Source organism: Urocitellus parryii, chromosome X (genome assembly GCF_045843805.1).
Source record: "Urocitellus parryii isolate mUroPar1 chromosome X, mUroPar1.hap1, whole genome shotgun sequence".
In the NCBI taxonomy this organism is placed as follows: domain Eukaryota; kingdom Metazoa; phylum Chordata; class Mammalia; order Rodentia; family Sciuridae; genus Urocitellus; species Urocitellus parryii.
The window spans coordinates 30,912,686-30,927,353 of NC_135547.1; the positions used below are offsets into that span (position 1 = coordinate 30,912,686).

Consider the following 14,668-nt stretch of genomic DNA (forward strand, 5'->3'; position numbering starts at 1 on the left):
CTAATTTGAGTACCTATAACTGGTCCCCATGGAATCTTTGGTTTCCCTGTTTGGAGAATTGAGTGTAGGGGAGGGTTGGGTCCCAGAGGTTCAGTTCCTCTGTTTGGGCTACTTAGAAAGACTCTGCAAAAGGGAGATGAAAAAGCAAGGGAAAGGAGAGGAAAAGCAAAAGGAATGTGAGAGAGTAGAAGGGAGGAAACAAGGAGAGATGTAAGTTGTAAGGAGTGGAAGAAAAAGGAAGGGCGGATAGAGGGTGGTGGAATAAAGAGAATCTTTTAGCAGATGCCTCTGGACACCTCCGCCCCGCTCCCTACCACAAGGAGCTTGGACCTGATGTTTCCAGGCCTGCTTGCTCGTCCTGTATCTGAGGTTGCCCACGTTTCCATGCCCATAGTCCAGCTTTCACCTGCCTCAGTTCTCTCTAGCTGCAGCCAACAGAATTTAACTACTTCCACTGAAGGCTGCATCCCAGCCCCTATTTCCCACCCTTTTCTATCCCTTCCTGCTGGCTGCTTAGTTGTGCCCAGCCTGGGGTACTGAGAACTTAGTGGGGAGCCTTCAGATGTTGGCATCCTTTGAGTGCCCCATCCTCAAGCTGGGGAAGTGACTGAAAAACGAATCTGTCTCCTCTGGTACTTAGGAAAGCAGGATCAAATGTGCTCCAGGTTACAGTGTGTGTCAGTAGTCCTGACCCCACCCCTTCCTAATAGTCCTGGTCAATAGTCAATGCTTGCTAAAATTACCCATTCCTCATCTCAGAATCAGAGAAGAGAAAAGCTTTTCCAGTCAGACCATACAACACCAAGAAAACATCCAGCAGTGAGTGCTCTTATGCTCTCTGGTTGTTTGTATAGTGCAACCCAAGGAGCTCCAAGATGGAGTGTTTAGCAATGTCCTTACTAAATAGGACTTGCAAGGTGTCCATGGTCATTGCCTTCTTTTATTTTTTATTTTTTTTAAATTTTTTAAAAAATATTTATTTTTTAGGTGTAGATGGACACAACACAATACCTTTTTTATTTTTATGCGGTGCTGAGGATCCAACCCAGGCCCCGCCCGTGCTAGGCGAGTGCTCTTCCGCTGAACCACAATCCCAGCCCCCATTGCCTTCTTTTAGCCACCCATTCCTGGACTTGTCTGTTGGATACTTGCCAAAAGGAAGAAACATCTTCCTTTCCTCTGTGCCTGGCTTATTACTTAGGAATAACACAGTGTACAACTTTGCATAACTGTGCCTTTGAATAACTTCGTACAATTGTAAAACATTTCATATTTGAAGGCACTCGCTTTTGCAATCTAATTTTTTTCACACTGGACTAACAAATGTGTCATTTGAAATCTAGAGATTTTCATTACTGAATCTTTTTTTTAAAATATTTTTTTAGTTATACAAGGACACAATATCTTTATTTATTTATTTTTATGTGGTGCTGAGGATCGAACCCGGGGCCTCACATGTGCAAGGCAAGTGCTCTGCCACTGAGCTACAACTCCAGCCCCTGGTTGTTGAATTTTAATACTATATGTCAAAATTCACTGATTAATGAACTTTTTGGTATTACCTGTCATGGTTATATTAGTTGTACCAGCAGAAATGGATGCCTTCTTTTTGTGTGCGTATGTGTATGTGGTGCTGGGGATTGAACCCAGGGCCTCACACATGCTAGGAAAGTGCTCTATAGCCCTGAGCTACACTCCCAGCCCATTTTTAAATTTTATTTTGAGACAGGGACTTACTAAGTTGCTGAGGCTGGCCTTAAACTTGAACTCCTCCTGCCTTAGCCTCCTGAGTAGCTGGGATTACAGGCATTTCCAGTATTTTAAAAATTTTTGTATTAGTTGTTGATGGATCTTTGTTTTTATATGTGGTGCTGAGAATTGAACCCAGTGCCTCACATATGCTAGGCAAGCACTCTACCACTGAGCCACAACTCTAGCCCATTTCCAGTTGTTTTTAAAATATTTTTTTTAGTTGTAGTTAGACATAATACCTTTATTTTTTATTTATGTGGTGCTGAGGATTGAACCCAGGGCCTCACACTTGCAAGACAAATGCTCCACCACTGGCCACAGCCCCAGCCCCCCATTTCCAGTTTTTAAGATCAGAAAAATTACCTTTGGGGCTCTAATCTTCTGCCTTTGTAATCCCGTGGTATTTGTTAACTGTATCCCTGGGGCAGTTGCCCACTTGCAGGAATTGGGAGATAATGTATTTTGCTCAGAGGACACTGACACTAAATAAATAATAATAAATAATAAATATTCCCCTTTCAAAATGTTTTGTGAGAACTCTCCTCAGACCAGGCTTTCTTCTTACTGCCTCAGATTATCTGACTTTCCCCCAACCCAAACAAAAGACCCTGTATAGGGAAATACCTCTCCAGTCTCCAGAAATATTTGGGGTTGGTAATGGTACCCATTTCCAGTTCTGAGATGGGTGAAAACCTTGCTGGGACGTGGTACCTCGTATGAGCAATAATGGCCTAAAAAAATAGCCAGTCCTCTTCCACACTCCAAAATGTATAAGTAAACCCAGGTCTGGGCTCCTTATATAATTCCATGAACAATTGATTAACTTCTGGAAGACCCACCATTAGACCTGTGCCACTCTGCTCCCATCATGATGGTGGCGGCAAGTTTTGAGGATAGAAATGGTGGTAGTAGATTTCTTCTCAAGAGTGGGCAGGTGGATCTAGTAGAGTCTCATATTCAGGAGATCCTTTGGCTGCTATTAGAAAGATCAAGAAAGAGTATCAGTGTTTGAGGGGTGCCTACCAGTCCACCCTTCCCTTTGCCCCTCCCTGCACTCCTAATCTCTTTTGATCTCTAACTCTTCATTGTGTCAACTCATAATAGTTCGTGCTCACCCCACCTTCATTAGCTCTTACTGTTTTACAGTTAACTCTGCTGTTTGCTGCATGCTGCATGAGACCCAGGGTCCTGGTAAGCTTTATTAACTCTAAGTAGAACTGGCAGTGGCTCCTAGAACATATCTCCCCAAACCCCACACCCCTAACACACATATCTAATCATAAAAGAAACTACTTCATTAGATTAGCTGGTTTCCTCCTATGTCTTATGATACGATGAAATAGCCTGGGGTGGTTTCAAGCATATATGTGGAATGTCTGCCTGCCTGCCTGATGAAAAGGGGGGCTTTTGCAGACTTTTGCTGATAGAACAGCTGGGTAGCATAGATGTGATCAGTATTTGAGGTTTCAATTGTGGCCTTCTTTCTTTCTTTTTTTTTCTTCTTCTTCTTTTTTTTTTTTTTGATACTGGGGATTGAAACCAGGGACATTTAACCACTGAGCCATATATATGCCCCAGCCCTTTCTTTTTTATCTTTTATTTTGAAATAGGGTCTTGCTAAATTGCTCAGGGCCTCGCTAAATTGCTGAGGCTGGCTTTGAACTTGTGATCCTCTTGTTTCAGCCTCCTGAGCCGCTGGGATTACAGGCCATTTTTTTTTCTTAAAGATACATAATCATTACTTTCAAAATTAACTGGTGATACAAGAAACTGTCCTACAGTGGCATAGTCAGCATTAATCCCAGATTTGGAAATGTACAAAGCTGATGTAAACTTGGTTCTGTTTCCCTCTGGTGGCTGTTTCTTATCTGAGGAGTTCAAGTTCTCCGTTTTCCTTTTGGCTTTCCCCCAAAACCGTAATCAAAGAGGAAGAAAATGAAGAAACATAGATATTATAGAGGTGGTCTTACATTTAATTCTACAAGTACCATCTTCATGAAAACCTCTGCTAAGGAAGGGGTATCCTTTGGTAAGGATTCCTGAGAGCTAGGTGTTATATCTAGAGTAGTAAATAAAGCTGTCCCTGGTGTCAAGTAGGTCATGGGAAGGCTGAAAGCAGTGATTAAGCACCTTCTATCTACTTTGCTAGGCTCAGGTAATGGAGGAACAGGAATATAAATATTTTTCATTTAACATAATTAGGCTTCTTATTATTTAAAAAATCTTGCCATGGAAACTTCCAAGCGTGAGCACAAAGAGAGAGAATAGTTCACTGCAGCCTTATGTACCCACAATCTAGTCACCAAATAAACCATCAACATAAGGCCAATTATATTTCATCAATTACCCCAGACCTGCTGAATTATTGTAAGGCAAAACCTCTGTCATTTTATGTGTACATGCTCTAGTATGTATTTCTAAAAGATAATGACTCCAAAAAAATAATAATAATAGCCACACTCCCACCATTATCACACCTACAAAATTAACAATAATTTGCTAACATAAAATGTCTATTTAGTGTTTGAAATACCCTGGTTGTCTCGTAAAGGCCTTTTTTACATTTTGTCTGCTTGGACTGGAGAATATAAAATATTGAGAAGACTTCTCCCTGCTCACCCATGCAGTTTATGATTTTAGATGGAGAGCCTGCTGTTAGTCACCAAACTGATTGCTGTAGCTATTCCACTGGCAACTTCAAGCAGCTGGCAAAACATCCTACTTTCAAGCAAATCCCAAAGAGACAGTCCATCATAGAGGCTTCTGAAACGTAAGGCCCATGAAATCGGGCCAAACATAATGATCCTAAAAAAACAATGAAATATGTCATGTATATCTAAAAGGAACAACAACAAAAACAATGAAATTATTTACTGTCTATCTTAACGGCAAGTCTCAGTGCCCATGCTAGTTGACCAGAATTAAACAGCAACTCCCCATTTGTGCCTAGCAAAGTGTCTGAGGGCTGAAGGTATCTGGGTGGTGGGGAGCTCATAATTACTAGGTTAGGACCTAATTAAGAAGAGATTTTTAAAAATACTTTTCAGGTTGTTGATCTTTATTTTGCTATCTGATGCCACTACTGCTGTCAAACTGGGTTATGTCAGTATAGGAGAGAGAAAGCATGTTCCCAGGAGCCAGTTCAGTATGAGCTCAAGGCACTCTAACATAGCTATATTCTAAGTTATCCACTAGTCATCATGACAAACAATTTTCTTCTGATCACCCCCTTTTTGGGTATATTAATCCACCCATTCATTAACCCAGCTTCTCTTTTCATTTTTAGTTTGGGCTTCCCATAGATGCACCCTTTCCCATGCAACACAACTGAGCCTCCCTTTCTCTAATTTCCCTTTAACATGTCTCGGGGGACATATGCACCATGCCCTTCCCTCACTTCTGTGAGAGTTTATAGAAGCCTGAGAGTCAGAGGATGGTTTCTGGCCTCTGGTCAAAAAGTCAGCAGTCACGTGACTCAGAAATGCATCTCAATTCCTTCTCCTAGGACCTCCAGTCATCCATTCTTCCCACTATCCCCTTCACATTCCTTCTTGCCATTCAGAGGTCCCATCTGCTACTCTTTGCCACAGTTTCCCTGTTCAAACTCTCATTGCTCCTTGTTTCCCTTAGGTATTTGCATCCACCATAGCTGAGTAAGCACCAGTCAGCAAAGCTGTCCCCTTAGTCTCCTGTGTCCCAGTCGAGGTCTTCCCTGCCCCCTTCACTAACCTGAGAAGCCACAGCCCCTTTTTAGAGAGCTCCAAAAGGAGTCCAGCCCTTTGCAGTTTTTATTCAAAGTAACTGCAGTCAAACTATCTTAAAAGCCATGAGTTTATTTATACCAAACCCGGAAGCATGAAACACAATTTCTGAAATAAATAGCATAAATTTCCCCTCTCTAACTCTGGGTACCTGACAAATGCAGAAGGGAGAATAAACCTGAATATTATTACCAGACTAGAATCTTGAAGGATAGACTTATAAGATTCTTCTAAGGAATGTTCGCATCTCCTTGGTCATTTCCCAGGGAACTCCATGCCATCCTAATAAGGCAGGGCAAGTAGCAGAGATAATAATCCCATTTCATAAACTGGAAAGCCAACTGGTCGAAGACTCAAGAGCTTGAATAAGTCTTCTAGTCTCTTTGGTGAATATGAGGATGATCGTAATGTATGTTTTGTGCATGTCCCCAGTAAGAACATGCAAGCTTATCAGTTGGAGGGAAGAAAATAGGTGTTGTGCCTTAGAAGGTCCTTACCTTTAGGTCTAATAATTTGATGTTTAAAAAAATTTGCCCTAATTTTTATAATGGGTCCCATCTAATAGTGGCTTTGGGAATCCCTCTGAAATAGAGAGCCCTCTCTTGTCAGGGTCATGAGGCACAATGACCTTTGGTGCTTGGGCAGTGACAGAGTGAAAGCTGGAGGCGACCTAGCAATGATCTGTGGCTAATATGCCGTCTCTCTGCCCTTCCTTTGCAGTAATCCATGGCTGTGTACTGAATAGTATCCCCTGCTACAGCTGGACTGGACTCCACTTAGCCTTTTAAGCGAAGGTTCCTATTTTAATTGACAGCTTTCCTTTGGGGTGCCAGGCAACCGGGCATTCCACCCCTGCTGTGTACTTCAAGCCCCACTTTTTTTTTATTTCTTCAACTTGCTCCTGCCTCCCAGTCCCACTGACACCGACAATGACCTTTTTCTTTTTTCTTGTTTTTTTCTTTGGGGGGGGGGTTGTTTTATGATCACAGAATCAAGAAGGCTATGCCAAATTTCTAGGCCTTTTTGAAGTGTCAAAAAAGAGGAAGGGATTTCTTTATTCAATAACATATTACTAAATAGTAGGAAGGAAAAAAACAGCAGAAGAAAGTAGAAAAACTGAAAAGCAGACATGCATAGGCTTTTCTCTTGTTGATAATGCAAGAACTCACTTCTGTTATGTATTGGTTGGTGAGTCAAGGATTGGTTAGTGGTCAGAGGCCAGCAAGATGGTGATGCTGCCAAAGCACATACTAGTTTCTTGGGAAAATTCAAGTCACAGTGGAGCATTTTAGGAGACACAATACTTGTTGGTAAAAACGAACCACCACCATCAAAACCCTCATAAACAAAAACCAAAGAAATCCTCAGCAGTAGCTCAGAGTTAGGGCTGTCAGGTCTCCTTGAGAAAGACTCCTTATTTACAGCTTTGATGTTCCTAAATCCACCTTTGAGGTTACCAACCAGCAATCACCATCCTTCTGGGTAATTCTGGGCATTACAAACAGGAGGCCCCCTCATTTGCATTTGTTTACAGATTGACCACTTGAGGCTTGAGGATCTCAAAATACTTCAAAAGTATTAAAGCCACATTGCCTTTGGGAGACCTTCAGAAAGTAAGCAGGTATTTTATATAAAAGGGAGAAATTTGGGTAACCCAATGATCTGTGGCTAATATGCCACAGGAAATTGAGACCCAGAGAAGCAAAGGGAATTGCCCAAAGTCCTGCTGCTGTTTCTTGGCAAAAATCAGGCTAGATTCCTTGTCATCTGTTTCACCGAGGGATTCAATCTGTTTATATATATTCCTGGAGACAAGGTCTTTTGATGTTCAGAGAAACCAAATCGTCAGTGTTAGAGGACCCTAGAGTGTGTTTTTCCTCCATAGAAAAGCATGAGGATGGGGCAGGTGGGGGCTGCGAAGGAAGAAGCTCCAGGCCAGCTCCTTAAAAATAGTCAGTCAAGCCTTTTAAAAGCATCCAAATGCTTGTTTCCTTGGGTAGTTTTTCTCACGTAGACATTTTTCCCCCTCTCCACTGAAAAGGCTTGTTAATTAGTACCATTGTAACTATTTTTAAAAAAATACCCTAAGTTCTCTGTTTACTTCTGGTGAAACTAAACCAGTCATTAGAAATGGCCTGTGCTTTTCTTTTCCCAGACTGGAATGGAATGGCTTTCCTGAAACACACACACACACACACACACACACACACACACACACCCTTCATTTCTTTTAAGCCAAGAAGGTTGCTTTCCCCAGCTGCAGGTTGGATCACGGTTTTTGCTTTGTTGTTGTTGTTGTTGTTGTTGTTTGTTTTTATCATTTAGCATTCACATGTGGCTGTTAATATGTGCTTGTTTTTAATTAAAACAAGAAGCTTTAAACTGGTGTGTGGTGTTCTTCAAACCTTCTCCACAGATTTTCCCATGGTGATGGCCCCTCACTGACCCCATTTCTAACCTGTCTTCTCCAAGTGTAGTCTGTGCTACCTCAACACTGCCCACTCCCCTCCCCATCTTACTTTGAATGTCCTTTTTCTTTGGCTAATTTCATGTTTTCTTTCTCTTTCTCTCTCCCTCTCCAGCTTTTTTTAATCTTGTCTTCAGCAGCTGCACTAAGTCTAAAGGAGAAGACTGCCATTATAGAAGAGTTAGGGTTCCATATTGTCTCAAACCAGAAATCAACCAATTCCCTCTCCCCTAAACTGTGTGCACTCACATGTGCACACATGCACACACACACATACCACTCAACAAGTGTCCATGTGTCCCTGTGTCCAGGCAAGAAGCTCTCTTTTGACTTACATGGTATTTTAAATTGGAAGTGTCTTGTCCTAAACTAACAAGGCAGGAAAAGACTCATCAGAGCTGGAAAATGGACCAAATGTAACCTCAGAGAGACAACTACAGGACCACTCACCCAAGTGTAAGTGACTGGGGTAGGAGACCCCAGCTGTGGGTGCGGAAGTGCTGTTCACAAGGTTTCGAGTTTTTATGTTTTTCTTTTGCAACAATTCTCTGGTTCAATGGGTTAACTGTCTCTGGCTATTATTAAACATTTTTGAACATGGAAGAGAGAGTTGAGTGACATTTGCATCTTCTCCAGCATTCACAGGCCTTCTGCAGACCCCAGCAAGCGGGAAAAATGGATCCACTATCTAATATTCAGGCGGAGAAAGGAGAGAGGAGAGGGGATTTAAGCTTAGTGAGGGCAGAATCATTCCATTCAAACTTCCAAGGCCATTGGGGGCTTTGCAAGAGGTTTCTGTTCAACCTGGGATCTGGAAAGAGAGGATAAATCTGCCTTGAATTCATTGGTTTAATTTGCATCAAAATACCGTGTGAGTGTGCTCATTCCCATATATCCCTACCACCATCACTACTGATCCACTGTCCAGTGTCTCTTGAGAGAGCCTCTTTGCATGTTTTTCAGAATCTGTGTTTTTTCTTTCTTCTTTGTTCTTTTTGCTCAAAGGTGTGACCAGTCACTACCCCTCTGGGGGCTTTCATTTTCCAAGAGAAACATCCCAGAACCAGCACTGTTTAGCTTGATACCTTTCTAATGTCCATGTCAATTTTCAATAAAATTCAAAGAAATGCTAAATGGCTCTGTGATCTGATCCTAAATTATTAGGTCATGTGGCTCACCACAGTTTGCCTTAGGAAGAGTGAGTGGCTGCTTCCCAAATGGATAATTTGAGAAACTCAGGGGAGCCAGGAGCCCATGAAATCTTCCTTGGTGGGCTACCACAACACCATCTTTCCTCCATTTGAGCCTCAAATTCCCACTGGGGCTGGGTGGATATGAGCAGGGAGTTTTCTACTTTATTAGCATGGGTTTAACTAATCAGTTGACCTAATTATCATCGGGATAACAGATGAAGAAAGTGGAGTGCCCCATCCTATGGAACAAGATTCAGGTGAGTTTAATTCTAGAAGGAAAATAACTCTGCATGTCTTCTTTCATTTAATCTCGTGATACAAACGTTCCCCCAAATTCATGAATATGACTGTTCTTTATGACCCAGAAAGCATTCTGTAGATAGTAGGCTGTATTTTAGGTCTACCAGAGAGGGAAGCCTCCCATTCCCCCAGGAATTAAAGTGGGCAAGAGGGAGAGTGATCACTTTACAGAATTTGGTTGCAAACGAGGTGAGGCTTATTTCCTTCAGGCTTTTTTCCCCTAATAGCCAGGTGCTGAATGAAGACTGGACTAGCTGTTCTCATCCTTTGTAAGGAAGTCTGGAGGCCTCTGCAGGATACCTTAAGAAACAACATTGGCCTGTTTCTGCGCTTTTCGAACACTAGGGGGCAGCCGAGTGAGGCCATAATCGCCTGTGACGTCACAGAGCAGAGGCATGTTCTGAGGTGTGGAAAAATACAGACTTGAGCCAGAAGGACTTGCTGTGTCCTCAGAGGCAAGTTGTTTTCACAGATTCTCTAGAAATGGGGTATATCATTGATTCCCTCGTACAGGCGTTATGAAGACTACCTGTGCTAACGTAAGTTATAGACTCGGTTATTCAATAAAGGGGATCCCTTATTAAGGATGGAGTTTTCCCTGCACGAGAAAGTATTTACCTTAGGGTCCTCTAATCCCAGGTTTCTCAATCACAGCACTATGGAAATCTGGGACCAGTTAATTGTGTGGGGCTCCCCGGTGCATTGTAGAGTATTTAGCAGTATCCCTGGCCTCTACCCATACACACACACACACACACACACACACACACAAACACAGTTGTGACAACCAAGAATGCTTCCAAGAGTCATCCCATGTTGAGAATCATTACTTTAGTCTGAGGGTCAGCAAACTTTCTGTAAAGGGCCAGTTGGCAAATACTTTGGGCTTTGTAGACCATATGATCTCCACAACCATTCTCCTGTCACTATAGCAGGAAAATAGCCATAGATACGGTGTAAAATGATGAATTTGGCTGTGTGCCAGTAAAACATTACTTTAGATGCTGAAATTTGGATTTCATATATTTTTCACATAGCATGAATTACTTAATTTTTTTTTCAACCTTTAAAAATGTAAAAAACGTTGTAAGCATACGAGTCATACAAATACAGAAAATGGGGCCATATTCCACCTGTGGGGCGTATTTTGTGCATCACTGAACCTAAAAGTGCTAGAAGCAACTGGCCTCTCAAAAGAAATTTGAAATGAAGACAAATGATGAGGGCTGGGGATGTGGCTCAAGCGGTAGCGTGCTCACCTGTCATGCGTGTGTCCGGGATTCGATCCTCAGCACCACAAACAATGACGTGTCCGCCGAAAACTAAAAAATAAATATTAAAAAAAGAAAAAGACAAATGATGAGTTTTAATACAAGGTAGTGGGGAAAATTGGTTTGAATTTACTAAAATTTTCATAATATTTTGCTGGAGCATAGATGTGGGATATGGGCCTGTTGTGGTGACCAGAGCCTTCTCCTGAGGTGGAAAGTTGCTGAGCAGCTGCAAATGCCATCATTCATTTCTAAGGAGAGAAACTAAATCTCAAATACCCTCAAAAAGGCCTATCAGGGCTCCAGTAGTAAATGCTCCAGTAGGCAATGTCCTTTCCTATTGGAAATTCCCCACTTGGGAAGATTTGCCTTTGCTAAAAGGACAGCTTTCTTGCAAGGCCATTGTTTTTTAATGTGGGCACTCCTTGAAATAGTTACACATTAGGACAATAGTATCTCAAGTGATTTTTGGCACCTTCCATCAGTATCCATCTAAGACTTGAACTACCTCTATGCTTGTTTGACTTGGACTTTAGAAAGTCCTTGGCCTATTTGGGTGTGCTGGTGCACACCTGTAATCCCAGTGGCTTGGGAGGCTGAGGCAGGAGGATCACAAGTTCAAAGCCAGCCTCAGCAACTTATCGAGGTCCTAAGAAACTTAGCCAGACCCTGTCTCAAAAATTTTTTAAAAAGAGCTGGGGATGTGGCTCAGTGGTTGAGCAACCCTGGGTTCAATCCCCAGTACAGGGGTGGGGGGGGGCAGTTCTTGCCCTAGGCACAATACCTACAGAAAATCATGGCAACTAAGACAGAACTGGAGTCAAATTTTTTACCTTGGTTTGGGGCTCAATAAAATCTTTGGTATGAGATCTAGTTAGACACTGCCCTTAAGGAATATTACAGACTGGCCTCCTCTTGTCTACTCAATCATATTTTCCAATAGTTCCTAACCCCTATTCTCCATTCCAGGCCATTTAGTCTCTGCACAAGCCTCTCCCATAATTATTCAAATTGCTGTCTCTGTATGTAATATCCTCTACTGATTTAAAATCCTCCCTTTGAGGCTTATGCCCTGCTTCTCCATGCAACCTTTCTTAATCTCATCCACCTATCCTGATTTCTTCTCCATTTTCAAAATTCCTAGTTGATCTTGTATAGCCTCCTCTGCTTCTTGTTTGAGGGACTTCCCTCCTTGAGAGATGTTAAACTTCCTAAGAGTAAAGGCATCATTTATAGCCTCCCAGAGGTCCCAGTAAAGGGCTGAATAAAAAGTGATTAAGAGGCAGCTTGATTTATGTTCTTGACCAGCACAGGGAACTTTTGTGTTTTCAAATGATTTATTTGAAATTAAGTATTCTCCACCCAGATTCACCAATTGATAACATTTGGCCCCAATTCATTTATCATTTGTTTTTGCACACCATACATACAGATAAAAAGGATTTTCTTTTACATAACCACAGCTAGTTATCAACTTTGGTAAATTTCACATTGTTAACAATATTTTTTAATGTGTTGATAACATTCTATGTGGGCATTTTCCCTTGCAGTACAGGATCTAGCCTAGGATCACTTTCTTTGCTTTTTATGATGTTGATCTTTTTGCAGTCCTATTTTAAAAAATACAATCTTCTTATTTTGAGCCAATTTGTTGCTCAGTTTCTCCATTATATAGTTACTAGCCTTTCTTCTACTTCCTTATTACTAATGAACAACCTGTGGGGAGAATTATAAATCCATGCAAATATTTTTCTACTCATCAAAAATTTCCCCCTGGATTTAGCATCTATTGATAATTCTTGCCTGAATTCATCTGCAAAGTGATGATTTTCCAACTCTAGCCCTCCTTCCATATCTACCACAAGATCCTCCCTGTCTCTCACTTATTAATATATTTTTGCATTGCTGGGAATAGAACTCAGGGACTCCTGCATGCCAGACAAGCAGACTACCACTGACCCATATCTCTAGCCCTCTCTCATTTATTTATTTTGTACTGGGGATTGAAGCCCGGGGCACTTAACCATATCCCTAGCTCTTTTTAAAATTTTCTCTCTTGAGAGAGGGTCTTCTAAGTTGCTGAGGTTGCGATCCTATCTTAGCCTCCCAAGTCCCTGGGATTACAAGCATGTCACAACGCTCCACTCTCACACCTTGATCTACGTGAGATCACTGTGGACTTAAGGCTTCCTATTTTTTCAGTGATTTCTAATTCATTACTGTCCTTAATTGTTTGGGCACTCAGGTTACCCAGGTTTGGCCAGTGGGAGCTCCTGGTTAGTGTTTTTAATCCATAAGTAAACATTCCTCAAGAGCATTTGTGGTGCAGAGTAGTCAAGAACTCTGGATGATCTAATTTCTGGGATAGTTTGTGGGAGTGGTGCGTGGTCAGGCTACATGTTTCCCTCTCTTTATTACTTACTGAATCCCCCACAGGAAATGGCAGGGAAGGAAGCTGGGGGCAGTCAGTGGCGTTGTGTGTGTAGTATAAAGACAGTGGCAGGATCCTGTGTTAGAGGAGGAGGATGGATGGGGAGGAAGTTGAATGATGACAGTTTTCTGTGTTGGTCTAGAATTGCAGTGACTGCCTTTGTCATCTCTTTGTCCTCAACATCTCTTTAATCTTTATTCAGATGCTCCATTTCTGTTTGTGTGGGGAGTGTCCTTAACTCCTGCTCACTGAGAAATCATCAGTGGCTTGTGAGAAAGGAATAGGCTGAAATAACTTAGCTGAAGATTTTTTTTTTTTTTATCCGAAGGATTATCAGGGAGAGAAGGTCATGTAGAGACAGGTTATCGCCGAGTTGCTTAAGGCATAGCTAAATTGCTGAGGCTGGCTTTTGAACTCGCGATCCTCCTGCCTCAGCCTCCCAAATTGCTGGGATTAAAGGTGTTCGTCACCACACCCAGCAGAAAGATGTTGTTTTGTTTTTGTGGTGCTGGGGATTGAACCAGGGCCTTGTGCATGCAAGGCAAGCGCTCTACCCACTGAGCTATATCCCCAGCCCAGATGTGTTTTAATTACAATTCTGGCTTTGATGAAGATTGGCAGCTTAGTCTGTGTTTCAGCCCATTTGTACTTTATGCATACCTGAGTCTAGATAACATAAAAAACAGAATTTGGGGTTGAGGATTTAGCTCAGTGGCAGAGCACTTGCCTAGCAAGTGCAAGGCCCTGAGTTCAATTTTTGGCCCTGGGGGGAAAACCCAAATCAGAATTTTATTTCTCAGAGTTCTAGAGGTTGGGAAGTCCAAGAACAAGGCACCACCAGGTTTATCTGGTATGGACTGCTGTCTAAACCCAAGATGATTTCTTGTTGCTGCATACTTTGGAGGAGAGGAACATTGTGTCCTCATGTGTTCATTTGGCAATTGACCAAATGCTGCATAAAACATGTTTTACAAATCCCTTAATTCCATTTATAGGGGAGTAGCCCTCACAGACTAATCACCTCTTAAAGGCCCTACCTCTCTTTTTCTTTTTTTGTTCCAGGGATTGAATGCAGGAGTGCTTAACCACTGAGCTAAGTCCCCAGCCCTTTTTATTTTGACACAGGGTCTTGCTAGATTGCTTAAGGCATTCCTAAATTATGGAGGCTGGCCTTGAATTTGGGAGCCTCCTCCTTCAAGCCTCCTGAGTTGCTGGGATTACAGGCATATGCCACTATGCCTAGCTAAAGGCCCTACCCCTTACTGCCATTACCTTAGCCATTAAGTTTCAACACCTCGGTTTTGCAGGGAACATAACCATAGCAGAATGAAATTAATCCAGTTATAAAACAACAAGTCACCTTGAAAATGTGTACTCCAAGAAAATGTATTTCATCAGATTGGGGTAATGGAGGAAACATTCATTCATTCAATTCAACAAATATCTATGGAGTGCCTACAGGAGCCAGGTGTAGATGATAACAGCAAATACAA

At 42.0% G+C, this 14,668-nt stretch overlaps 1 protein-coding gene across 3 annotated transcripts in view; it reads left to right on the plus strand.

The window, feature by feature from the left end:
• Septin6 (septin 6) overlaps nt 1-9,078 on the plus strand; it is a 72,251-nt gene extending 63,173 nt beyond the window's left edge. Inside the window, exons 10-11 of one of the 3 annotated variants that reach the window (XM_077793575.1) lie at nt 2,899-2,943; nt 6,234-7,845. In XM_077793575.1, coding sequence (XP_077649701.1) covers nt 2,899-2,902 — 4 coding nt within the window. In that variant the 3' untranslated portion in view covers nt 2,903-2,943; nt 6,234-7,845. Of the gene's footprint in view, nt 1-2,898; nt 2,944-6,233; nt 7,846-8,095 lie in introns of those variants that run through there. The other 2 variants (XM_026409072.2, XM_026409071.2) reach the window with 2 other exon arrangements.
• The last annotated feature ends 5,590 nt before the right edge of the window (nt 9,079-14,668 follow it).